This window comes from Nanorana parkeri, unplaced genomic scaffold (genome assembly GCF_000935625.1).
Source record: "Nanorana parkeri isolate BGI_ZX_2015 unplaced genomic scaffold, ASM93562v1 scaffold1008, whole genome shotgun sequence".
NCBI classification, from domain to species: domain Eukaryota; kingdom Metazoa; phylum Chordata; class Amphibia; order Anura; family Dicroglossidae; genus Nanorana; species Nanorana parkeri.
This window is the reverse complement of record NW_017307276.1, coordinates 84,470-110,556: the sequence shown is the minus strand read 5'-3', so window position 1 is coordinate 110,556 and position 26,087 is coordinate 84,470. Positions and strand designations below refer to the sequence as shown.

The 26,087-nt window shown below is 39.6% G+C and overlaps 1 protein-coding gene across 1 annotated transcript in view; it reads left to right on the top strand.

Annotated features, from left to right (window-relative positions):
- Positions 1-26,087, top strand: part of ATP2C1 (ATPase secretory pathway Ca2+ transporting 1) — an 85,249-nt gene that overhangs the window by 51,029 nt on the left and 8,133 nt on the right. The window contains exons 10-23 of the mRNA XM_018567113.1: positions 1,135-1,210; positions 1,574-1,640; positions 2,708-2,832; positions 5,581-5,678; positions 7,424-7,519; positions 9,238-9,327; positions 15,745-15,849; positions 17,953-18,109; positions 18,811-18,981; positions 20,306-20,403; positions 23,947-23,997; positions 24,698-24,864; positions 25,320-25,388; positions 25,661-25,777. Coding sequence (XP_018422615.1) covers positions 1,135-1,210; positions 1,574-1,640; positions 2,708-2,832; positions 5,581-5,678; positions 7,424-7,519; positions 9,238-9,327; positions 15,745-15,849; positions 17,953-18,109; positions 18,811-18,981; positions 20,306-20,403; positions 23,947-23,997; positions 24,698-24,864; positions 25,320-25,388; positions 25,661-25,777 — 1,487 coding nt within the window. The remainder of the gene's footprint in view (positions 1-1,134; positions 1,211-1,573; positions 1,641-2,707; positions 2,833-5,580; positions 5,679-7,423; positions 7,520-9,237; positions 9,328-15,744; positions 15,850-17,952; positions 18,110-18,810; positions 18,982-20,305; positions 20,404-23,946; positions 23,998-24,697; positions 24,865-25,319; positions 25,389-25,660; positions 25,778-26,087) is intronic.

The following is a 26,087-nucleotide window of genomic DNA, read 5'->3' as shown; positions in this document are numbered from 1 at the left end:
CCACAAACACCATGTCTAAAAAATCTTGCTTAGTTCTCACTGTCTGGGGGGCTGGGGGGTGTTTTTGTTTCAAAATAATTAACCTTCTGTACTGTGCTGACAGATTTTATTATCACTGGTAAACTAGATAAGCAGGACTATCTGTCATAACAAAGGGATTAAAGACTTGAAGACATTGTATGTTAATGTACTGCCCCTCAGTAAGGGTCCATTCACTTATAGTGCGGTGACTTACTCTGTGCTACACCGCATCAACGCAGGACGCCGCTAGGACACATAGAAAACATTTGTTTTTTATGTGTCCCATTCAGGTCATGTCCCAACGCATGCCACATGAAGTATTAAAAGAAAATGTAAACAGTCACTACTTCGGCAGTGTGTGATACAACACACACTACCAGAGCTGTGACAGCACACTAATCTGTCCACTGAAACACAACATTTCAGCAGACAGGCTAGTGTGGCCATCAGTCCCTTATCTGCACACTGACCAATTTAAAGCATAAAAAGCTTCCTGTATGTATAACTGTGCGTCAAAAAAAACAGCTAGAAAGGTAAATATTTAAAAAATATATATTTTTAGGTATGCTGTATGAATGGGAACGCATAACAAACATACAGTTAGGGTATCTTAAATTTGGCTTCAAAAGTGGAAATATATAGTAAAAAAATAAAAACCCCCAGTGGTGAATAAATACCACCGAAATAAAGCTCTATCTGTCCCCAAAAAAGGGTATAAAATTCATTTCAGTACAGCGTTGCATGACGGAATAAATGTCAGTCAAAGTACCGCAGCGCTGAATACTGAAAAATGGCCTGGATGGCCGCGGATGTCAACTGGTTAAATTATCCTTGATAGCACTTTGTCAGTGGGGGTTAGTCATCATTGTATTCAATAATCATATGCTCTGTACAGCAGTGCAGCAATATGCCAGTCATATTGGCAAACAGTAAGACATTTGTTGCCCATGTGAACCATGTTATTATGCAGCCTTGGGCATCCGAAAAGCCCCACATTTCATATTTCTGCTTTAGCAGATGGCCAATTAGAAAAACACACATGGGCCATTTTCATGTTGCGTTTATGCATCAGTTTGTTGATTTCGTAATGGAGATAACATTTTCTTTCTCTAGGCACCGAAAACTCCGCTGCAAAAGAGCATGGATATTTTAGGAAAGCAGCTCTCCTTGTATTCATTTGGTATAATAGGTGAGCATGTATTCTGTGCAGCCTTTTGCCTTCCTCCTCGGCAGTTTGTAGTTTTTATCATCTGTGGTTCACAGTTATTGTCAGTCAATTATCATAGCAGAAAATAATATCTTGTTTTCAGAGTGTCAGGAGGTATTTTTGGCTCAGTCTTCTTGGCTGCTTTCCATTTTCCTGTGCAGAACATCAAACATTATTATGAATTAAAGTACTCTCTTAGGGAGATAGCACATTTAATAGACTGTCACTCAACTTTGTTATCTTCATTTGTTCATAAGCTGTATTTCTCATGCTTAGTTATAAATTCAATACTGCCTGCTATATTTCCAGATATAATGCTACTTCTACGGTATCTGTTTTTTCCAGGTGTTATAATGTTGGTAGGCTGGCTACAAGGGAAGCATATACTCGATATGTTCACTATTGGCGTAAGGTAGGGGACTTGCATGTCTACATCAGCAATTCCTTTGTAGAGGCAAACAATCTTTAAAGTAGCCCTGCTCATATAATTGTATAAAATAAGGTTACCCTTCAGTAAAAACTACATTTCAGAATTATCAGTTGATAAAGGCATCTGAGGTTCTGGTCTTATCTTGACTTTTCCAGAAAAAGTTGAACTTGGTCCAGCCCTCTTTTACCTGAAAAGCTCCACTTTTGATTATTGTGATGGCCCATAATAGCAAAAAAGCAATATGGAGTCTTGGAAGGGATAAAGGGAGGAAAAAAATGCAGCTTTTTTGTTTACAGTTGTTCAGTTGCCCATCATTGAATGTACTGATCTTTTTCACATGCCGATTTCACTGAACGTAACCTCTGTTTATTATTTTGCTCATCATATAATTTGCTCTCAAATGTAACGGGTTTATATTAAATCAAAATGCATTATCGTATTTGAAAATGTTTTTGTCCCTTACTATGTTCCCTTAAAATATGAGCATTTAAACATTTCAAATATCAATAGCAAAAGATCGCCGTGCCTTTTTTTTTTTTAATACAGTTTAATCTGAGCTCTAAAAGTACTTCATAGGCCTAATGCAGAGAGGCATTGCATAATATTTTAAGAGAAGAAGCTTAATGCTTTCTAGATCCCAGAGCATCTGTCGCATTCATCATAGCCCAATTTATATGTACGGTTGGCAGAAATTGCCTTGCATGCAGTTTTGGTTTTCTCTGCAGTACATTTGGAATAAAACAAAAAAATGTTGCAAACACTGTCAATACTACGACTTTTTGCCACACTTGTAATATGTGCAGGACCCACTTCCATTAATCATAAAGGTGGATGGGGGCTAAACTCAATGTGCAATGTTACAATGTAACTAGGTAGGTGCTTGTGTTGCACCTACATGCTGAATACTGTTGCTGTCCACTTCTAATGAAAAAGCCACTGTCTGATCTGTGTTTTGTGATTTAAATGTGTTTACATTAAATGGTTAGCAATACTGAAACATAAAAAAGCCAGTATGAAATATAACCTTGTTTTCTTTTTTCTGTTTGAAGTCTGGCAGTAGCGGCTATTCCTGAGGGACTACCTATTGTGGTGACTGTAACACTGGCACTTGGCGTGATGAGAATGGTGAAAAAAAGAGCCATTGTGAAGAAATTGCCCATTGTAGAAACACTTGGTATGAAGCTCAAATGAAATTAGCATATCGTGTTCTGCATTCTATTAATCCCTTCAGGCTTAATGTACTATCTGCAGTCTTCAATGCTGCTGAAAATGAAGATCAATGATTCACTGAGTAGTCAGTACTTTAATTTATTTTTAAACACTATGTCCCTATAATTGTAGAGTGTTAATATTGACTTAGAGGGAATCTGTCCATGATATAACATGAGCGACGAAGTCCTTAAGAACAACATAAGTACGCAAGTGGTACTACTATTACTTATGTCATGTTCCTCTCTACAATATACCTTTTAGGGGCTTTAGGACTGCACAAAGGAAGATTTGCTTACAAGTAAATGTGCATACAGGCATCTTATGGACCTACTCTTGATAGAAACCTTTCCAGAACAAATAGGGAGGTTGCCAGTGCTGACTTTCTATTATGTGCATGCTTGTTCCCTAACTGGCATCGTGACTGATGTCTTCAGCACTTTGTCATTAGCCCAGAACAGATATGCTTTAAAGATCTCTATCTTTTCTGACTTTTCTTGTATGTCTTTTGTCCTGGCTCGCCGACTTAAAGTATTGAAGCCAATGAGTTACCATAACAGCCAGATTCTTTAAATGCTCACTAGCTGACGGAGTAGACCTTGCACATTTCCCTGTCTCTCTGCAATACTGTATAGATGTGTTCCTGTGAAGTCAGTTAAGAGTCTTGCGTACATCTTCTACTGCCCTCTGTGTTGTATGGTTATGTTCCCTTCTTAGTTTTTGTGATAAGTTCACTTTAACTTTTTTTTTTTTAAAGACACAGATATAGGAGAACACTTGTGCTTAATATATATGCTGAAACAAGTTATTATTACTGCGAGTTAACACTTAACACCTACAAAACCGAGTTTCTGCAAATATAACCTTTATTACACACGTTATTCACTTGTGTTGTACTTTAGGGATGGTTATTCCATTTTGACCTAAATGGTCTCTTTCATGCCTTTTGTGAACCAGTTGTCCTCTGTCCAAAATGTGCACCTCATTGTCTGACAAAAGAATGCTCTTTCGGTTTATCTGAGTTGCAAAAACACAAACTTAAAATCTGTATGCCCAAAGTAAATATTCGGAACTGCCTGTTTGTGTATATTTTTGAAGATCACACTGTATTTTGCCAGTAATAAACCATCATTCATACCAAAGTCTTTATAGTTTGCTACCAGACAAGTCTTGTGCATAGAAGATAATAATCCCATTTATTACAGCAGGGTCTCCGATTCCCACAGTGCTCCTAAAGTATATGCTTGGGCATTTGGTTAGTAGGTGTTTTTTGTATAAATTAATCACGTACATGATGAATTAGGCCATCTGTATGGACTTGCTGCTGATACCAAGTCTTTATTGCATTTTGTTATGTGTGGGGATGGCCAGATCTGACTCCTGGATTCCAAGTTGGACTATTGGGTCCAAATTTAAACCAGAATTAAAAGTTACTTGTATTCTGTACAATAGTTGCCAGATTCAGTCTATTGCATGCATTCAATGAGAAATTATATACAGTGAGGTGGTGAATCGGGATTTAGTATATGTGTGAAGTATAGCCTTCTCCCAATGGACAAAAAACATACATATAATCCTCCAAAGTGCCCGTTTTTGCCTTGGGTCAAAAGTTATACTTACCCGATCCTCCGAGCCAGCTGGCTCTTAGACCCAGAGTCATCACATTCTATACACTTGCTTGTACCTGCTATTATCTGCCTGGGTCCTCAATCCGCAAATTGGTTTATCCGGTAAACATGTCAATAAGAATTCTAAGGCAACATTTGAATTATGGCTCCTGTTTTTGCAAGACTCTGAGCTCCTTTAAGTGAGGTGCACACGAGTAGGGGAATCACACAGACATGTTGGATCTCCTTCTTTTTTTTTTCTTCACATTTTTTGTGTCAAGATTGTTAAACCCATGGACTATTTTATTAAGGGGAGAGTTTAGAGCTAAACAATGCTTCCTGGAGTTCTCCTTTTAGGCGACGTTGCCACTAAAACCTAAACTAAAAGGCTACCTACAAAGAAGAACATGGATACCTCTCTTGCTGCCAGCACCATAGAGCAATTGGGTAATAAAGAGAAATCGCCTACTGATGACTCTTTCGATCTCATCACTTCTGGGGGAGTCAAATTCCTTGTGCTTCACCACGTTCAGTGGTTTGACCTGTTGGGCCCTACATCACCACAGAGACACAGATTGGTGGAGGGAACCAAGGCAGTCATTGGGGGACAAGGAAATCAACGCTTCTGGAACTGTAATTTCTACTTACTAAGGCAGCAATCGGCAGCAGGAGAGGCAAGCAAGTTCTTTTTTTGCCCTTCATTTTAGGTTTTTAGTTATAGGAACAATGTATCTGTAACCATTGCAGTAAAGAAAAACTTCAAGCAAACCTGTGCTTTGTTCATTCAGAGCAAAGCAAATGGTTTTCTTTAATCGCCTATCCCCAGCAGCACATACTTACCTTTCTTCATACCCCCTGCTGCTTATTCTTCAATCTTTTGATTTAGTTCTTGAAGCAGAGACAGGTTAGAAACTCATATTGTTCATGATTAATAATAGAATAGTGGAAACATTAAAAGTGTTTTAAGACCTTGAATATTTCACCCTCTTAACACACTTTGATCTTGTTAGCATTCTGCCGTGTGTCTTGTCTTAAAATAATTGCAAAGCTTTTTTTCCCACATTCTGGGTCCAGATTGGTGCCTCAGTGACAAATGTTTCTTTCAGGCTGCTGTAATGTTATCTGCTCTGATAAAACGGGAACATTAACAAAGAACGAGATGACTGTAACTCACATTTTTACATCTGATGGAATTCACGCTGAGGTATGTGGTTAACAGTTCCATGGGTTTGAAACTATATGAAACTAGTGGTTGCAATTGTTCACTGACGATTATGAATTTAAGAACAAACAAGTAACAAATATTCCTGACAGGTTTTAAGACCCACGATTAAAAGATAACTATGGCCAAACATTGTTTTAGCTGTAGTTTTCTTTAGGGTCACAGGAGGACATCTACAAAAGTCCTCCTGTGATCCAAAACAAAAAGCAAATAGTGGGATATTGCCTGCTATATGCTGACAGAGCAGAGCGGCACTGCAGCCGGGAAGGATCCTGACAATTTTGTTGGGATCCACCCTACTATCAGAATGACAGTTGCCTCTCCTTTGTCTCAAAGGAGCCGAATGGAAAATTGTTGGCCAAGCAACACCTACATCTAATCACAGGCAGGGACTGTTAAGATATTTTGACAGCCAGTGGGGCCGACTGTTAAAATACAATAGCCGCAGTGATTTCTCCATCCATGCTGTTTAGTGTGGAAGGAGGAACCTGTTAAACTTTTTTCCATTTTAGCCTGAAATCTGAATGGGAAACAAATCTACTAGTGTATACCCAGCTTAAAGACACACTGAGCTTTCTCTCATTAATATACAATGCTTCTAGGTCTTTAACTGATGATGAGATTTGCCAGTACAGTACAAACAGGGTTAAATATGTTAATATTAACCTGCCCAGCCCCTCGTACATTGGAGAGCAAAACTGCGTACAGAGAACAGCTTTTCTTTCATTATACAGCAGGTATTGTGCCAGCAGCATTTTTTTTTTAAGTTATGCTATGTGAATAAGAACATGTAACATATAGAAGTATCCCAATTTGGCTGCAAAAGTGGAAATACACTTAAGGGAATGTATAGTGGTTTTGTACATGGTCATGGCTTAAAACATACATTTTTAAACTCCTTTTTTTTTTTTTTTTGTTGGGTACATAAATATGAAATAGTGCATCTTACTATTATATAGTCGTCTATCTAGTGAGCAAGTGGAGCTCTAATCTTTTTATATGTGTAGTAATGTATTACTGTCAGCTATGCTGAAAGAAGCTCATTGTTTACAGAATTTAAAGTCCTATTAATCCTTAAGGATTAAAGAGAGAAGCTGGTTGCCATGGACAACTGCTCCAGTTTTGCTAAATTCCCATCAATGAGTCATCCAGCCATAAAATGACTCATCCCTTATCAGCTGGCTAAGACTAGCCATACTCTCAAAGATTGCTCTAATTCAGCCCAAGGAATCTGATAAGATTCCTTCATCCACTCAAAACAGTGTGAATCTGTCCTGCCTGCTATTGTTATCAGACAACTGGCACCCACAGAAATCTGAATACCCAAATAAAGACTGCATCTGGTTGGATGGAGTCACTGTTCGGCCAGGAGTGCCACCCATGGCTTGAATTTTGGTTAATTCAGCAGGAATTTTGTGTATGGCCAGCTTAAGCGTGAGGTTTAGTCAGTCAAAGCAAGTTTTAAATTGAGCTTTATGTGCTGTTTTCTCTCTTTTGCAGAAAACAAAGATAATATGTAATAATTTAGCCTGAAATATGTAATAATTTAGCCTGAAATCTGAAGTCTATTGAAGTGTATAAACTCATCAACTTAAAACAACTGAAATTAAAATGACACAAAACCATTATAGTTTCCCTTTATAGATGCATTTTAGGTTGGACGTAATAAAAATTGATGCTTATTTTCAACCTTACCAATGTAATAAATGATGGTCTGTATTTACAAGGTTTCTGGAGTTGGCTACAATCGATTTGGTGACGTTACTGTGGACGGTGATATTATTCATGGTTTTTGCAGTACATCCATCAGTAAAGTGGTTGAAGTAAGTTTCTTTTTTTTTTCTTTCCCCTTTTTGTTATGCTTATAGTCCTTTCCTGTGCTGGCACACTGATTTAATGCCAGGTCAAGAGCTTGATCTAGAGACAGAATTGCAGTTAAATAAATGAATTGTAACTGCACAACCTCTTGTAAGACATTTATCACAATAACCCTTTGTAAGGATAATGCATTATTTATTATGAACATCTAGATGGTCTGTCCTTAGTGCCTCTGTTAGCTGTATCATTCGCATCAATAATACAAGGTGAGCTGGTCAGCACACGAGAATAATGAGCAATAACACATCCTATACTGTATAATATTAGTAGAGAGGTCATGGAGACATTTATTGATCATACATTGGATAGAGTAGAAGATTCATACTCAGTCCATCCAGTGTGACATCAGTGTATGTATGTATATATATGTAATATATATATAATAATATAATATATAATGTCTCAGAGAGAAGTCAAAGTATCAGTATTTTATTGTCAATGTTTTACAGAGCTCAGTCTGTCTATCAAGACTGAGCTCTGTTAAAATGTTGACAATTTAATAGATGATGCTTTGACTTCTCTCCACTGCAAGACCCACATTCGATCCGTACTGCTCCGATCAAGAGGGGATCAGTGATCGGACAGTGTGAAAGGGGCTTTAGACTTTGAAGGGAACAGGGCTGTAATAAAATCTCAGGTTCCTGCGCTTTTGGAGCAACAGTTTTAAGAAAAAGTATAAATAAAATACAACAGCGTTCAGCACTGTTCCAACCATTTTTAACTGTTGCTTTTTGATGGCTAGCTTGCTGTGCAACTAAATGTGGGGGGGGAAAACTCATTAATAAGGGCTTGTAAAATAAAACAATTTCATTTCCCATCACTTTCTGTTCTGGTAACAATGCTGATGAGGACAAATAGAAAAGTTTAGGCTACTCAGTAGGACACAGACTGCAATAGGAACATGAAAGGTTTCAAAACTGTCCACTCTACTTAAAGCAGAAGTTAAGTGGCAGAAAAAAACCATGCGGCAAGCATTTAATGGCAAAAGAGACGGTTTAAATGTCTTCTTCCATAAAAGCTTTTTGCTGCCTGCCAGAAAAACTTTTTGTGAACAAAGAGCCACACATGCGCAGCTTAGTGCACAGGCTCAGCATGTTGAGATCATGTAACTCCCTTGCACATATGGGGGAGCTTCGTCATTGGGGCCTGGTCAATCAAGTGGGCAAAGAACTGGAACCCGGAAGAACAAGTGCAGCTCTGGAGAGGATCACTTGCCATCAAGGCTCCCATAATATACTAATAGGTTGTACATAATAGCACATTGTGGCTAAAAACTCCAGGGGGCTTTTTTTTTTTTTTTACATCCCTCACTTTACTTCTGCTTTAAAACTAAAATAAAAGTTTAATCCTCAGATATGACTTACTGTAGTTAAACTGCTGGCCTTTCAATATAATTATATCACTTTTTTTCACATGCCAGATAAAACCAGAAGGCTGCTTGCTTCGCGTCTTGGGAGCCCAAGATGATTACTAATAGATCACACAAGTTTCTGCTAAAACAAAGAATTAGGTTTTTAGGAAAACAGTCAGTGAGTTCATACCATTATGTGACATTCCTGCAGTTTGAAAACATACATTTCTCAATAAGATATGTTGGGAATATATGGATGGATAGCATTTTTATATGCTTATATTTATGAATCTTTATATTTTCCTCTTACAGGCAGGAAATGTGTGTAATGATGCAGAAATAAGGAATAATACATTAATGGGCAAGCCAACAGAAGGGGCTTTGATTGCACTGTCTATGAAGGTAAGCAAGTGCCTTTAGCAAATTTAGAAAAATGTAGAATCAACACTTGTTGTGGTATTTTAGATTTGTTGCCTTATAGATAACCATTGTATTTACCAGTGTGGTAAGGGCTAAAACCCACAACTGTTTTCCATCTTGGGTGGAGTGGGAAATTAATTCCCTGCCAGGTATTTACTGCTTTCTGGGTTTCAAAGGGAAGACACCATCATACATCCTACAACAGGCTTGAGTCGGAGATATTGCCAGCGTGGTAAGAGAAAATGTTTGTTGCAGCGAATCAACTTTACAACGGTCTTCCATTTTGGATAGAGTTGAATAAGGTTCAGTTCCCTTTTAGGTACTTACTGCTGTTAGGGTTCTAAATGGAAGACCTACTGTTCTCCCCGCCCCACCATTAAAAAATGGTTTTATGCAGAACAAATAAAAAATATATTTTAATACTGCAAAGGGACACAACGTGTAGATATAATGAAATATGTGATAATATAGGTTTTTGAGGTAATTTGTTGCGTGACATAGAATGAAACATGTGGAAATATAGGTTAATGAGGCAACTTGATGAGCTACATGGAATAAAATATATAAAACTATAGGCTATTGAGGCAATTGAATGAGACATGGAATGAAATATGTAAACCTATATGCTATTGAGGCAATTGAATGAGACCTAGAATGAAATATGTGGAAATATAAGCTATTGAGGCAATTAAATGAGACATAAAATGAAATATGTAAAACTATAGGCTATTGAGGCAATTGAATGAGAGGCATGACATTAAATATGTGGAAATATAGGCTATTTAGGCAATTGAATGAGACAGAATGAAATATGTGGAAATATTAGCTATTGAGGCAAATGAATGAGATACATAGCATGAAATATGTGGAAATATAGGCTATTGAGGCAATTGAATGAGAGATATAGCATGAAATGTGTGGAAATATAGGCTATTGAGGCAATTGAATGAGAGATATAGCATGAAATGTGTGGAAATATAGGCTATTGAGGCAATTGAATGAGAGATATAGCATGAAATGTGTGGAAATATAGGCTATTGAGGCAATTGAATGAGAGACATAGAATGAAATATGTGGCATTATAGGATATTGAGGCAATTGGTTTTGTGACATACAGAAAAGGTTTTGGTATATTTTACTATAAATGATTTAAATGCCTGCCTGTTGTCATTCCTTCGCACGCCTCACAAGCACATACTGCCTGTAATATTGTAATATCCCTAACCTTGTCCATTCTGGAACGGGTGCACTGTTGAAAGTAGTAAATGGCCACACATAAAAGAATACTTGACATGAAATGATCCATGCTGAAAGGTTCTTGGTAAACATGGACTTTATAAAGGGTACATATTTTATTCAGCTTTAGACACATTGTATTAGGTGAACTTGTCAGCAGTTTATAAAAAGAGAAAGCTGATGAATCCTAAAAACACAGGCAGAAAGACCTCTCCACTTTTAAGTGAAGGAGAAAATGCATTTTATGAGCCGTTGCATGGTTCACCTCAGATCACCATGCATGATTTTTCAGTTAAAATGTAAAACTCCATTAACTCCAGACTTGAAAGTGGCTGTTCCGCAAGTCAGGATAAAAGGGTTTGAAAATGTGTGAATACTGCATGGTGTATTTCTCTAATGAATACCTTGAAGTTCACTTCAACCAAGTCATGAGATCTGTGTGGAGGGTGAAAGGGGTTAGATAGACTTTACCTTGTATCTTTAGGGATATTTAGGGCCTGTCAGAATCCAGTATCTGCTGCATCTTGCTGGTTTATGTAGTCATTGGCAGTTACTAAAGCCTGGGGGAGGTCAGGTTTTGCCTGTACATCTGAGCAGCTTCTAAGGGCTCTGGTGGGCCTTAGAATGTGGTAGAACTAGCTGTGACCGTTCCAGGTGTTGCCAGTCCTGAGAGGAGGAAGGATGTAATAAAGAAACTGATGTAAGACCCTTCACCTATATTTAGTACTGCTTATATCTGTACTGTGCTTTTTCCTTCTGCTGCTTCACAGACACATAACTCATCCACAATCTGGAATTCGCATTGAAACAAAGTTATACAAAGGAGACTGGGCCTACATAAAAAATCTTTATTAGGCACTGCCTATGTTCCCTTTTCATTTTTTGTGTAATTTGCTACAAAATGTTTTGAGCACTTTAACATTGTTTTATTTGGAAAGACATTGCACTACTACACACAGAATTGTAATTGATATTAATTGACCTCATTACAGTAACTTCATAGGTAATTGATCTGTTTACTACATATAGCTAAAGGACACCCAGACTGACCACAAAACTATGTCAAAAGTAAATGATACAAATGGGGAAATAGAGTCAATGTGTACGGCACAGATTTAATACTCCCTAACTAAAACAAACCTAGAATCCCACCATCCAGCTGCTTGCTTACCTCAGCATGATAGCCATGGCCGCCTCCGCTGGGCCGGTATCATCTTCTTCAACTGTAACAAGCCCCCATAGACTAGATTGGAGACTTACTCCAAAAACGGAGACACACAATCTCAGTTATTGTAAAATAGTTGAAACACCACCCTCATTTTTAGATTCCTGGATCTAAGCATTTAATAAAACCTTTTCTGAAGAAGTCCAGCAGTTGTTCGAGTTTACAAATGAATGGTCTGTTTCCATGAGAGGAAAATTCTTGTAAAATGATGAACTTCTAGAACAGAGTTCTGGATGTATTCTGCAAAATGTAGCCAGTAGTTTCCAAACTATTAGGCGGGGTTCATACTTGGCATGGGGCATACCGCACCTGATCCTTTTGCATGTCAATGCACGGAAGTGTATGACTTGTGCACATATGAGCTCTTGAAACCATATTGGACTACATCTAGTAAAATTACCTTAACAACAACAACCTTAACACAACGTATCCTCCTAAATTTGCTTCTCTACTGCTTATAGACTCATTTTATTATGGAATTTCAAATCCTCCCATGTTTCAACCCTAAGCAGAATTGATTACCTTCATACAATTCTATAACCTTCTTTCCTCGTCCCCTCAATGCTTGGGATAAAGAAGCCTGCCTTTCTTGTCTCACCCATACAATGTACAGTATCTATGTAGATGTGTCTGCACCGTTTTGGTTCATTTCACATAATGGGAACCTTTTATTTACAGTCCGCTTTTTCTCTTACCTTTCACTCAATCTCTTCCCCTTTTCCTTTCTCTTGCCTCTTTATCACCTTATTAGTTCTCCATTTTACTCTCATACTAACTGAGCCATATTCTATAATCTTAGGTGTCAATTAAGAAGGGCCGGAAAACATATATGTAGGGATTTTAGATTTTGAATTAGCAAGCACTAAATGAAATACATCTGTATTGATGACTATAATGAAAGCCATGTTCATGATTATTATTATGGTTCTTCAGGCCTTGATGCAAGGTGCTTTCCCTTTGCCTACATAGAGGGGAATTGACTAAAACTGGAGCAGATGTGCATGGCAACCAATCAGCCTCTAGCTTTCATGTTTCAAGCTTAATTGAACAAACAGAAGATAGCAGCTGATTGGTTGCCTTGTACATCTGCTTTAATTTCTGATTACTCCAGTTTTAGTAAATTGCCCTTATTGTATTTAATGTCACAACAGTATGCAGAGCTCGGAGACACAATTTTTACATCCGAGCTTAACGCAGGCAATTTTTACTTATCCCTAATATTGACTTTTATTTATTTGTTAATGTCCGCCACTACAAACTGCAGCTGCTACAAAAACAAGAGTAATAAATGACTTACCTGTTAGCAGCACAGGCTTCTACTGGTTCCCCCAGCCGCTGTCCTCGCCTAACCTCTTCATTGTGGCTCTTTGTGAGGCAGATGCACTGATTGAGTGCTCAAGCAATGGCAGCCTATGAGTGTTTGTGCCTTGTACAAGGCTGTAGCAAAAAAGGGACCCAAAAGGAGCCCACAACAGCGTGCAGGTAAAACGTTTCAGGACTCTTAACATGAGCATAAGATTAGAGCAACACATTTAAAAGCAGTATCTGACTTTAGGTCTGTTTATAGGATGGCTGCATACATAATCTGACGTGGTTGTACAAATCTAGCTTTACCACAATGTAGTGTAGGAGCATACCTAAACAGCTGACTCTTCCCCAGTATTCTTAATTGTACTTTATTTTGGGCTGTGCATACACAATAACCTTGTGTAGAAACAATTACGGTATATGTGGTAACTGCCACCTTGTGGACAAAGTATTATAATACTTTACAGCACATTACTTCAATACTAAAAAGAAAATATAACTACATCCCATTGTTACTGTATATTCTATTTATTTTTCTGTCATCTAAATTTAGGATGATGTCAGTTACATATAATATTAATAATAATATATTTGCCTAAAAGAAAGACACATTCATAGTACATAGTATTTGAGGTTGAATAAAGACACAGGTCCATCAAGTCCAACCTTTTGTGTGTATGTGTGTGATTGTGTATTTGTATATGTGTACACGAATCCCTTTTCCGTCCTTGTTTTTAAGTGTACCTGTACCCCTGTATGTTGCGGTCTCTGAGGAAGGTATCTAAATGCTTTTTGAATCATTCAATACTCTCAGCTGATACCACTTCTTGTGGCAGCGACTTCCAGACTTTAACGGATCTCGCTGAAAAAAGCCCTTACGACCCTTGTGGTTAAATCTTTTCTCCACCAGTTTTCGGTGGTGTCCTCCAGTCTTTGTTACGGAGTTTACTGTAAAAAGTTTATTGCTGATGTCGCCACTAAACATTTTGTACATCAAAATCATGTCTTATTTGAAGTGAAGTTTTCATGCCTTTTGATCTATATCTCAGGCACTAGCCCTGCGAAAACGGTTTCCAAACCTAGGTCCCGTTCACACTTATTTTTCCATTATTGATGCAGTTAAAGTATTATTAAATTCCAAAGGTTTTTAAGCTATTTTTAAAAACTTCCATGGAAATCACTTTCCATGGATGCTGCTCCTATATGTTTAAAAGCTTTAGCTGTAAAAATCGGGACCCCTGAGCACTGGTCTTGATATCCTGTTTTAGGGTGGCTCCTCTCCCTTGCAGGGTTCTATAGAGCAACCCTTGTGTATGCTAGTAGGCCGTGTGTGTCTCCACAAACAAACGGACACATCAGGGCAAGCCACTCCCTTCCCTACTGCTCCTCTCTTCTCCAAGCTAGTAGACCGCTGCTGGAAACTCCCTTGTGTTCTCCCTTGTGATCTTCTACTACACAGGGAATCAACGCTGAGAGGGTTGTAGTCAGGTGTTCTGAAACATAACTAAGTGCTTTGGCAAACATTTTAAGAAATACTTTGCTGGGCATTGTATATTTGATCTGGATTCATTATTTTAAAAAAGTTTGCGTATGAAGCATGCTGAGATCTGTGCCATTATAGAATGTGTTCATATCTGTGTTTTATTCCTGACGTTCTAGTGACATTTATGATATTATTATTCATTTTATACTATATATCTGCCCACACAGATTTCAGCTGCTGCTTAACTTGATTGGAGTAGTGGCGCGAGGTTTCACATTATTCATTTATGATAATAAGCTCATACACTGTACATTTCATGTGCCAAGACATTTGACTGCACCAAAAATACAAAATGTGCACATAATGTTATGTTTCTATTACTTACAATTTGTAAAAATTGATGAGTTACTACTTTTGCTATTTTTATTGGTGTTGTACTATCTAAAGATGCCCATACACCTTGCGATCGTCGGACGAAACTTGTCGTATGATTTTCGTACGGCAGCCCCATCCTGCCCCGATTTATCTCAAGGTTCAATCAGCAGTAATAAAAAAAATGTAAAAAGCACCTGGTCGAATTGCGGTAATCGACCACACGTATTTTCGTTTGCGCATGTGCAGTGTAAATCTATGATTTTTGACGTACGGAAACAGCACCAACCTTGCGAAAATCGGACATTCGACCGAAGTTTTCTAACCTGCTAGTTCATCAAAAGTCGATCGATTGTTCAGTATTTGTGGTTGTACACTGCCCATTAACTTTACGAATATCGGCCGAAAATGCGATCACATACGAAAATCGGCCGAAATCCGTAAGGTGTATGGGCACCTTTAACACGCAATCTCAACACTCTGAGGGGAATTTATCAAAACTGGAGCAGCTGTGCATGGCAACCAATCCGCCTCTCTCTTTCATTTTCAGATCTTAACTGAACAAACTGAAGAGAGAAGCTGATCGGTTGCCCTGCACAGTTGCTCTAGATTTTGTCTGCTCCAGTTTTTATAAATTCCCCCCAGTGTGTTTAGGGGTTCTGACACTAAAATGAATGAGCAGTGCTGAGTATACCAGAGCTGTCCACTGACCTATTACCCCCTTTTGTTTTGTTTGTTTGTTCCCATTGTGACTCTTGTGTCTTTTTTCACGCAGATGGGGCTTGATGGACTCCGTCATGATTATATCCGGAAACAAGAGTACCCGTTCAGCTCTGAGCAGAAGTGGATGGCTGTAAAATGTGTGCACAGAACTCAGCAGGTATGCCATGCCACACACCTATAATTTATTAATTTCTTCTGTCTCTGTAAAGATTTCCATTCCTGTCCTGTTTTTTCATAGAGTGCATATCAAGTTTATCATTGTGCTGCTTTAGGAAAGTAAAAAAACTCCAACAGCATGACTGGTGTCACTGGCTCAATCCCTGTAACTTGGTACATTGTGATGTCACTGGTTTCTAATATGTACAGTGTTCAGCATAAATGAGTACACCCCTTTGACCAGTAAGATTTTAATCAGTATCTCAGTGAACACAAGAACAATTTTCAAAATTTTGCCAAAACCAAGTTTTATAGAACATTTGTTTAGCTCATTACATGAAAGTAAGGTTAATAATATAACTTAGATTATAGAATCTTCAGTTTTACTCAAATTAGGTGAAGGAAAAATAAATACACCCCACAGCAAAAACTACTACATCTTGTATTTTGTGTGACCTCCATGATATGTAAGGACAGCACTAAGTCTTCTAGGCATGGAATGAACAAGTTGGCCACATATTGCAACATCTATCTTTTTCCATTCTTCAAGAACGACCTCTTTTAGAGCCTGGATGCTGGATGGTGAGTGATGCTCAACTTGTCTCTTCAGAGTTCCCCATAAGTGTTCGATTTGGGTTCAGATCAGGAGACATACTTGGCCACTGAATCACTTTCACCCTGTTCTTCAGAAATGCCACAGTGGCCTTAGTCGTCGTGCACTTTTCCAACATGACAATGATCCAAAACACACATCTAAGGGCACGGAGTGATGGTAGCATCTTCTCTTTTTCAATATAGAGCAGTATATCTGTGAATTCATGATACCATCAATGAAATGTAGCTCCCCGACACCAGCAGCACTCATGCAACCCCACAGAAGGACACTGACACCACCATGTTTCACTGTAGGCACCGTGCAATTTTCTTTGTACTCCTCACCTTTGCAACGCCATACAGTTTTGAAGCCATCAGTTCCAAAAACATTGTATTCTGGAGTGATGAGACCAAGATCAGAGTCCCAGTAGTCATCTTTTTTTTTCAGCATGTGCCCTAGGCAGAATTTTTTGTGCATGGGCTTTAGGAGAGGCTTGCTTTGTGGACGACACCCATTCCTCTGCAGTGTGCGCTGTATTGTGTGACGAGAAACAATCACCCCAAGTTTGGCTTTCTACTTCTTTAGCTAACTGCAGTGAACTTGCATGGCGATTTTCTTCAACCCTTCTCATGAGAAGACGCTCCTGTCGAGGTGTTAACTTCGGTGGACGGCCTGGACGTCTCTGTGAGATGGTTGCAGTTCCACCTTTGTTACATTTTTGTATCACTTTTGCTGCAGTATTCTGACTGATGAGTAAAGCTTTGCTGATCTTCTTGTAGCCTTCACCTTTCTTGTGTAAAGAAATTATTTTCTTTCTCAGGCCTTGTGACATTTTTCTTCCATGTGGTGCCATTCTTGACAGCATGAATAAGTTTTCTTTGTTAGGTAACGCCCTTTTATAATCACCTGTCTGCTGGACACCTGTTTAATTAATCATTATACTCACCTGTAGTTGAATTCTTGTTAATTAGGATTTTGTTGTCTAAAATTTAGCTTTGCTACTATGACTTTCATTGGGGTGTATTTATTTTTGCAACATGGTCTTGAATAAATTTGTTAGGAAAAATACTTTTTTTGTTTGTGTGTGCGCAAATTAACAAATCTTGTTTGCCATCAACGGCCCACATTTGTGGGAGTATTTTGTAGTATAGTGCCCCATAGAAAATGTTGATTCTGAAAGGACTGTAAAGGTTTTCTGACAAATCTGTTAGGGTGTACTTATTTATGCTGAGGACTAGGTGAAATCCTCTTGAATGCTTAGCCACCACAGATAAACATAGGGGACACTGCGCCGTTTAAATACATAGTTAGGGGTTATTTTGGCATGTGTTGAATGTATTTTACTCATAGTAAACTGTACCTGCAATACGGTTATGATATAACAAATTTTATATCATGAATTTAAACCAGATTTACAGTGTATACTAATAAACACTCACATTTTACATTAACTGGTAAAGTATGATTTCAAAAAGAAACCTACAAAACATATTGATCATTTCTTTGTAGGATAAACCAGAAATTTGCTTTATGAAGGGTGCTTATGAGCAAGTTATTCGATATTGCACAAGCTATACCAGCAAAGGCCAGTCTTTACCTCTGAACCAGCAGCAAAGAGACCTTTACCAACAGGAGACGGCATATATGGGCACTGCAGGTCTCCGAGGTATGATATTTCTGACTGTTTAACTTACTAAATGGTGCAAGTCCTGTCATGACCTCTCATTGACTGTCAATTTTACCCTGTACAGTAGCCACTTGTCCAATAATGTCACTGTGTATGAGCTACACCAACTGACATTGAATAGCCTGGATGGAAAATTAAATAGTTCAAGGGCAGCATCACATGTTTGGCTCTTGAATGATCCCTCTATTTAACCAGGTAATTGAGGATACAGTTACATTGTTAAAATAGTAATTCAATTTTTTTTAATCCTAGTCCATCTGTCTGCCGAATAATGAAAAAATAAATATAGTATAATAAAATAAAAGGTTGGCAGTTTGACAGCTAGTGATTGCATTTGTACCGTACCTGTCACTTCCAAAGTATGAACACAACACATTTTTCTTTTCCACGTTAACGTATCCTTTACATATTATTCTGCATGGGACGTTTTCTTTTTATTATAGATTCTTTTGGGGTAATTACATTTACAGCATTATATACAGTTATCAGACAAGTATTTAAAAACACTAATGTTGATAGTTGCCCTTTAAATCCATTGCTGCTAACCATTCTTTGTTGATGAAGAGTTGATTAAAGTGATGGCCAGCCAACATCCTTGGTAAATGACAATAAAATTCATGCCTTTTTAGTTAGGATTAAGTTTTTTTTTTTTTTACCTTTTTGTATCTGTTTCTCTGTAGTAATTGCACTAGCTTCTGGTCCAGAATTGGGTCAATTGACATTTTTGGGTCTGGTGGGGATAATTGACCCTCCAAGAACAGGTGTGAAGGAAGCGATCACTACACTCATACGCTCTGGAGTTGCCATTAAAATGGTCACTGGAGATTCCCAGGAAACAGCTGTGGCCATAGGTAAGCAAATATACACTGTATACCTTTCTTCATTTTCCCCTTCCAACAGGAATTGATGGCTATACTGTAATTACACAGAAGTAATTAAACACTTGGGCCTTTCATGCATTACAGTTTAATTGCTGTCATAGGTGTCCTCTTAGCTGTAATAATGTTGTAGAGATGGCTGGCAATTTCATTGTGAATCCTCTCCTTCCAAGCATGCACAGTGCATATTAAGTTGTGAAGATCACATTAAGTGGAATCACTTACTGGAAGCTTTTCTTGTACTGAGTGCTTTTACATGACTGCACTTGCCAAGGTCAATTAGTATTTTTGAAACGTGTACAGCAAAATGAACCAGGTGCCTGTTAAGTATGATAGCTTATTTTACAAAGCAAAATTATCATCCACACTGATGTTCTCATTTTTATGAGCCAAGTGTTCCTATTTAAAACCTCAGTACAATCAGCATATGCAATGGAGTTCATAGAAGCCAATAGATGTGTGTCTTGTCCTACTATTTTTTAATAAAATTGGGTATGTTTAAGTGTGCGTGTGTGTGTCTACATACGTACATATGTATGTATGCAAACATAGACACACACACAATGTATAATTTGACATGCGTTTGTGGGTTTACCATTGGTAGTCGTGTTTCCACCTAACAACATAGAGGTAGGTTATTTAAATTACCCAAACAATTGGCCAGTCTGTGGGAGCCTTGTAGACTATTGTAGGGACATTAAAAGTCCTTTGTAAGGGTAGGTGTGAAAGATTGTCTGCTGCAGAATATGTTAGCGTTCTGCAAAATGAAAATGTATAAAATAAAAAAGCAATCTTATTTTTCTTCCTTGAGTACAATGTTTAATGGATGGAAGAGTTTTCTATAGTTTACCAAGACCGCAAAAAGTCAGATAGCTTGTGTGGCTGCTATTAGGCTACATATCCTGGTAAAACCCCTAAAGCGCGTTCCCTGAACCTCACTTCTCATTTTGTCTTATAAACGCATGTGCATTTGTAGTCTTCTCAATCTCTTCAGTATGTGCAGGTTCTCAAAGACCCCTCAGCTTTCATATTGGAAAATTGGCCTTCCAGCTGCTTGCAGTACAGTGCATGAATGGGAGCTGGTCATGCATGTGCTGTTACCTAAGACAGTAGCCTGCTACTGAGAGCAATGGGTTTTACAAAGGTTTGCAGGATCAAGACCTGACCTTTTTTTTTTTTTTTTACAAAGTTACCAGATATTTTCTTTAGATTCATGTTATGATTACTGTATCTACAGAATGTGTAGCTCTGCAAGTACAAATACTACATTAGTGAACATTGTTGCTCTTTGTTGCAGCTAGCCGTCTGGGCTTCTACTCCAATGGGTTGCAGTCTCTGTCTGGAGAAGAGGTAGACGCAATGGACATTCAGCAGCTTTCTCATATAGTACCAAAGGTTGGTAAATATTTATTTCACATTGATTTATTTCTTCTAAAACACAAATACAATCAATGTTGATATACAGTACACTGTTCAGTATCTTCTGTCTGTATTGTTCACTAACAGGGTTATTCACAAAAGGGTGAAGAGTTTGAAGAAGGCAGAAGAAGTGAACAATCTAGGACAACATAGCTGAGCTGGAAACATTCTCTAATTAAGCTCACTTTCCAGTTCAGCTATGTTGTCCTAGATTGTTCACTTCTCCTGCCTTCTCCAAGCTCTTCACCCTTTTGTGAATAACCCTATAAGTATATGACAAATGATACAATGACTATGGAGAGATGTGGTACATTTTTTTTTATAGAAATAGTTTTTATTTAAAGATTTTTCACAGAAACCTCTTTTGTAGGATGCATAGGTACATAAAACAAAAAACAAACAAACATAAAATATAGCATCTATCTCACATTCCTTGGGCAATACAAATCCCAATAAAACTTCCGCCACATACAATGTAGAATCAGCAGAATCAGTAAATGGGGCATATAAGCGTCCTTTCCCCTGCACCTCCCCGCGGGACCTACAATGGCTCCACGTTGAGGGAGAGGGGGGGGCGCATCTCGGGGTATTTAACTTCAAACTGGGGGCAGGGTACCCACATGTGTGGAGGGCCCAAGGAACCACAAACAACACATCACGCCAGACAAACATGAAAGAAGGTGGAAAAGGGAAAGTGAGGAGTGGAGGTGGGAAAGGGAGAACGTAGAAGAGAGATAGGAAGAAGGGGGGAAAGGAGAAGAAGGAAGGGAGGGAATGATCATCCTGTCTGTTCCGTGGAAGGGTAACCACCGGATCCCCTGCGCGCACACCACTGCAGACCCAATAGTGACAGAGGCATAGGAAAACTCACTCACCGTAGAGATCGGTACTCCTCAGAGTCCATAAACATTATCCAGCGAGGCGCCATCTGGCCATAAAGGTATCAGATCGGTCAGCCTGTTCTGCGATTAGCTCCTCAGATCTCATCAGCTTACACAGTTCCACCGTCCACTCCGACACTGCGGGTACGACTGAAGAGTTCCAATACCGAGGAATCAAAGTGCGGGCAGCAATGACAAGGAATCTAAGTTTTCTTCACCTTAGAGATGGAACCCGGAAAGATGGACAGCAGTGCCATTTCAGGTGTGATGAGGACTTCGTTAGAGACCACTCGTGAGTAGACGTGTGAGACGGCTCAACCAAAAGGGCAGAAGCATGGGGCAGCTCCATCAGATATGCCAGCCTGACATCTCCAACAGGTGTCAGGGTTTAATGAGCTAATTTGATGCATCCTGACCGGTGACCTGTACCACCTGGTCAACAACTTGAAATTCCGTTCCCGTGCATAGGGGGACATACTGAGTTTATGCATCAAACAAAGACTTTTGCGTCGATCATTTTCTGAGAGGATGTTCCCCTTCCCACGCCGCAAGGTAATAAAGCGAATCCCCACTTGTTGCGGAGATCAGGAAGTGGTATAGCGTGGAGACAGGATGTGGGAGCGGCAAAGCCGCAGCACAAAGTCTCTCAAAGGAGGTGAGCGGCCTATAAAGATTGCCCTGAGAGGACAAAAGCTACACAAAGTGGAGGAACTGAAAATAGGCTAACCAGTATGCCCGTGGAGGTGGGTCTGGATGGAACAACGCAGTCAGCGACTTTGGGGCATTTCCATGCAGGCTGTGGAACACATAGGAGGGGTCCCTGGCTTTCCAGCACAAAAAGGTGGGCACACAACAACCCACAGGAAAGTCTGGGTTGGCCAAGATGGGGGTCATAGGGCCCTGAAATGTAGAGAGGTTATATCTAGCCATCGTGGTGGTCCACACCCATAGCACCAAAGGCACGAAAGAAAGGAAGGTCCAATCGGCGAGGTCGCAGGTCAGCGGGCAGCCATGGAAGGTTAGTTAGGGGGACTGGGGAAAGGTCCCTCTCGAGGGTGACCCAAAGGGGAGGATCAAGGGAGTCGAACCAGGCCACCAGGTGAGATAGATGAGTGGCTCTATAGTAGGTCTCTAAGTCCGGGAGCGCGGCCCCACCATGCTCCTTTTGCTTGATTAGAAGGGCATACCGAAGTCTAGGCCTCTTGTTTCCCGCCAGATGTAACGTAGGACTAGTGAGCGACTATGTTTAAAGAAAAGGGCAGGAAGGAGTATCGGGAGGGTTTGGAACAGGTACAAGCAGCGGGGCAGCAAGTGCATCTTGTACAAGGCAATTCTGCCGAACCAGGTGTGATGCAGGTTCATCCAAGAGGCAAGAGTATCCTCCAGGGATTGCAGCAGGGGGGCAAAGTTGAGTGTGTAAAGGTCAGATCGGTTGGACGGCACCTGAACCCCTAGGCATGTAATATAATCCGAGCGCAAGGTGAAAAGAAACGACCCGCGAAGACCATCCCTCTCTGTGGGGGTGAGCGACACATCTAAGAGCTCGCACTTCTGGAGATTCACTCGGTAATTGGAGAGTACCCCGAATAATTTAAATTCCTGCAGCACCGAAGGGAGAGCCACCAGGGAGTTGGAGAGGTAGAGCAGTAGGTCATCGGCATATAGCCCTAGTTTGTAGACCTGTTTACCTATTTGGAGACCTTGCACTGAGGGTTTAAAAGTCTAATGGCATTAGCCAAGCGTTCCATGACCAGGATATAGAGCAAAGGGGAGAGGGGGCATCCCTGTCTGGTGCCGTTATGGATTTGGAACGGGGCTGAAAGTGTCCCGTTCACCCGTACTCTGTCGTGGGGCCGATGATATAGTGCCATTATTTTACCCACAAAACCAGGGGGAAAGCCCGTCTGGAGCAAAGAGGCTTGTAAAAAGGGCCAGCTGACACGGTCAAAAGCTTTTTCAGCATCAACCGAGAATAGGCAGAAGGGGATATGCCGTGACCGAGCATAGTGTATTAAGGTGACCGTCCTCCTAATGCTATCTTTGGCGCTACGGGCAGGCACAAATCCCACCTGTTCTTGTGGATCAGGCCTGGGATAAGGGTAGCAAACCTCGTGGCCAAACGTTTGACGTATATCTTGACCTCTACATTGATTAATGAAATGGGGCGGTAGTTGTTACAGTGCGTCGGGTCCTTGCCCGGTTTAGGTAGGACGACTACGTGGCCCTCCAGTGCCTGGCGTGGAAAGGGACAGGACGGGGAGATAGAATTGAAAGAGCCGACCAACGGGCGTATCAGATGGTCCTTGAACCGTGAGTAAAACTTTGTGGTGAAACCATCAGGTCCAGGACTTTTGCCCGAGGGAAGCGCCTTAAGTGTATTGAGGACTTCAAGGTCAGTGAAAGGGGCGGTGAGGTCTGAAAGGGCATGGCTCGGGGAGATGTGGTACATTTGATGTATTTACTATGAGCGTGTTTTTTTATATTTTGTGTGAGTTGCATTAGGAGAGAACTACAGAATGTAATCCTTTTTTTAATTTATTTGTATATATGCCCCTCAATAAGTTCAGACCGTAATATTTCTATTGTTATATGAACCAAACATGAAGTAATCATGATGTAAAATCTCTTTATCTTATAGGTGTCTGTGTTCTACAGAGCCAGTCCAAGGCACAAGTTAAAAATTGTAAAGGTAAGTAATGGCTTTCACCATAATGAGTAAATGTAAGTACAAGTGTACAACCATTGCTGCTTATTGAACACTCTACTACACAGGTAATTGATTTTAAATCTTACAAAAGATTTGTCCCGACATCCCTGAACTCATTATAGTCTTTGTAAGAAGGAAAATTGAATGGGAATTGCCACATGATTGTTGTAGTATTCCTATCATTGTGAACTGCACTGCTGCTGTTTGTGACTATTGCAGGTTCCTGTGACTTATGTAACAAGTCCCATTCTCTTCCCTATAGGTCTGTGAATAGTCGCTGGAAAGCAGGGACTATTTTCGATCCCACATTGTGACCCATGTAACAGAAATAGCTGCTACTTATATAGGACTATAGGAAGTTCAGTAATTAACGACAGAAGACAGGAATCACCAGCACTCCGTAATATCATTTAATATGACAGGGTCCCTTCATCAGGGCGAAAAGATCTGTCACATCCCCTGTGTGGCCCCGAAACGTTGGCTTTTTTCATTGTGACGATTTGTCCAAATTGACATATTGAATGATATTACTGAGTGCTGGTGATTCCTGTCTTCTGCCTTGTGTCTGCACGACGCCATCCGTGGTAATCACTGCGAGCACCACTGTTGCATTGGCCGGGAACGTTGTGCGGAGGGACTTTCCATCTAACTATATAATTAACGGGTTTTTATTGTCCCCCAGAGTCTGCAAAATATTGGAGCAGTGGTCGCCATGACTGGGGATGGAGTGAATGACGCTGTCGCACTGAAAGCTGCAGACATTGGCATTGCAATGGGCAAGACTGGAACAGATGTCTGTAAAGAGGCAGCTGACATGATCCTGGTGGAGGATGATTTTCATACAATTATGTGAGTATAATTTGTATGCACTTAGTACGGAAATGGCTGAGAACAAATACACAGTAATAGAAAGGGGAAAGGGCAATCCTTTTCATAATTTCCAAGCTGGTAATGCATTCACTGAAGAGACACAAATAAAGCGTACACTTTTCACTTTGATGGTATTTGTCACTATAAGTTGTTACATTATAAGTATCATTTTCCATTTTTTATGTCATTTCTGCACTTCTTTTTATATCAATGTGTTCTTTTTTTTTTTCTCAATACTATGTTGTGTCATGTTATTGACAATCATTTGTTAGGGTGAAAATAACATTGACAAAGATGATTTGGGGCCTTTTTCCATGTATGTATAATACAGCTGGTATCGTCGTCTTGTTGCTGTAATATAGCTATCGCAGATGGTGTTGTGTAAGATGTCTTTTCCTAGAAAATAACAGGATGTCAAATGGCTGTAATTACAGGTCAGCCATTGAGGAAGGGAAAGGAATCTACAATAACATTAAAAACTTTGTTCGGTTTCAGCTCAGCACGTAAGTAGAGCATTGTTCCTTTTGTAATACACCCCCATTTGTCCTGTATTGTGTGAGCTTGAATGTCCCGCATTAGCGTCAACCATAGCTTGTACACATGATAGAACTGATCCCTTGTTATCGATGAACATTCTTCCGTAGAAGATTAGCTCTGCTCTGTTAAATGGGCAAAAAACGATTTCTGTACAGGGACTGTGTTGCCTTTATCTCTACCAGATGGAACGTGACTTTCAAATGACGCTTTTTCTATTTCATATTTTGTTTCGCCTTAGGAGTATTGCTGCACTCACCTTAATATCTCTTGCAACATTAATGAATTTTCCCAACCCCCTCAATGCCATGCAGATATTATGGATTAATATTATAATGGATGGTCCTCCTGCGCAAAGGTAAGGTCGACTAGTACACTTGACTGTGGAACACAGAGAAATTGAGCTTTTATGTATCTGGAGAACAACTGTTATGCCAGTATCAGCCAATCATATTCCTCCTTTGTCTCCTTGTGTGTTACAGAAGAGAAAAGGAAGAATTTGCTTGTTTAGTAGAAAGAAAGGTTCCTTCCCTGGATACTTTGATAAATCAGGCCTGCTATTAATAGTATAATCTGCACAGGACACACAGTTTTTAAAATGTGTGAAATCAAGTGCATGTTGCCTTCGTGTTTAATATATATATAGATCTATCTATCTATCTATATAT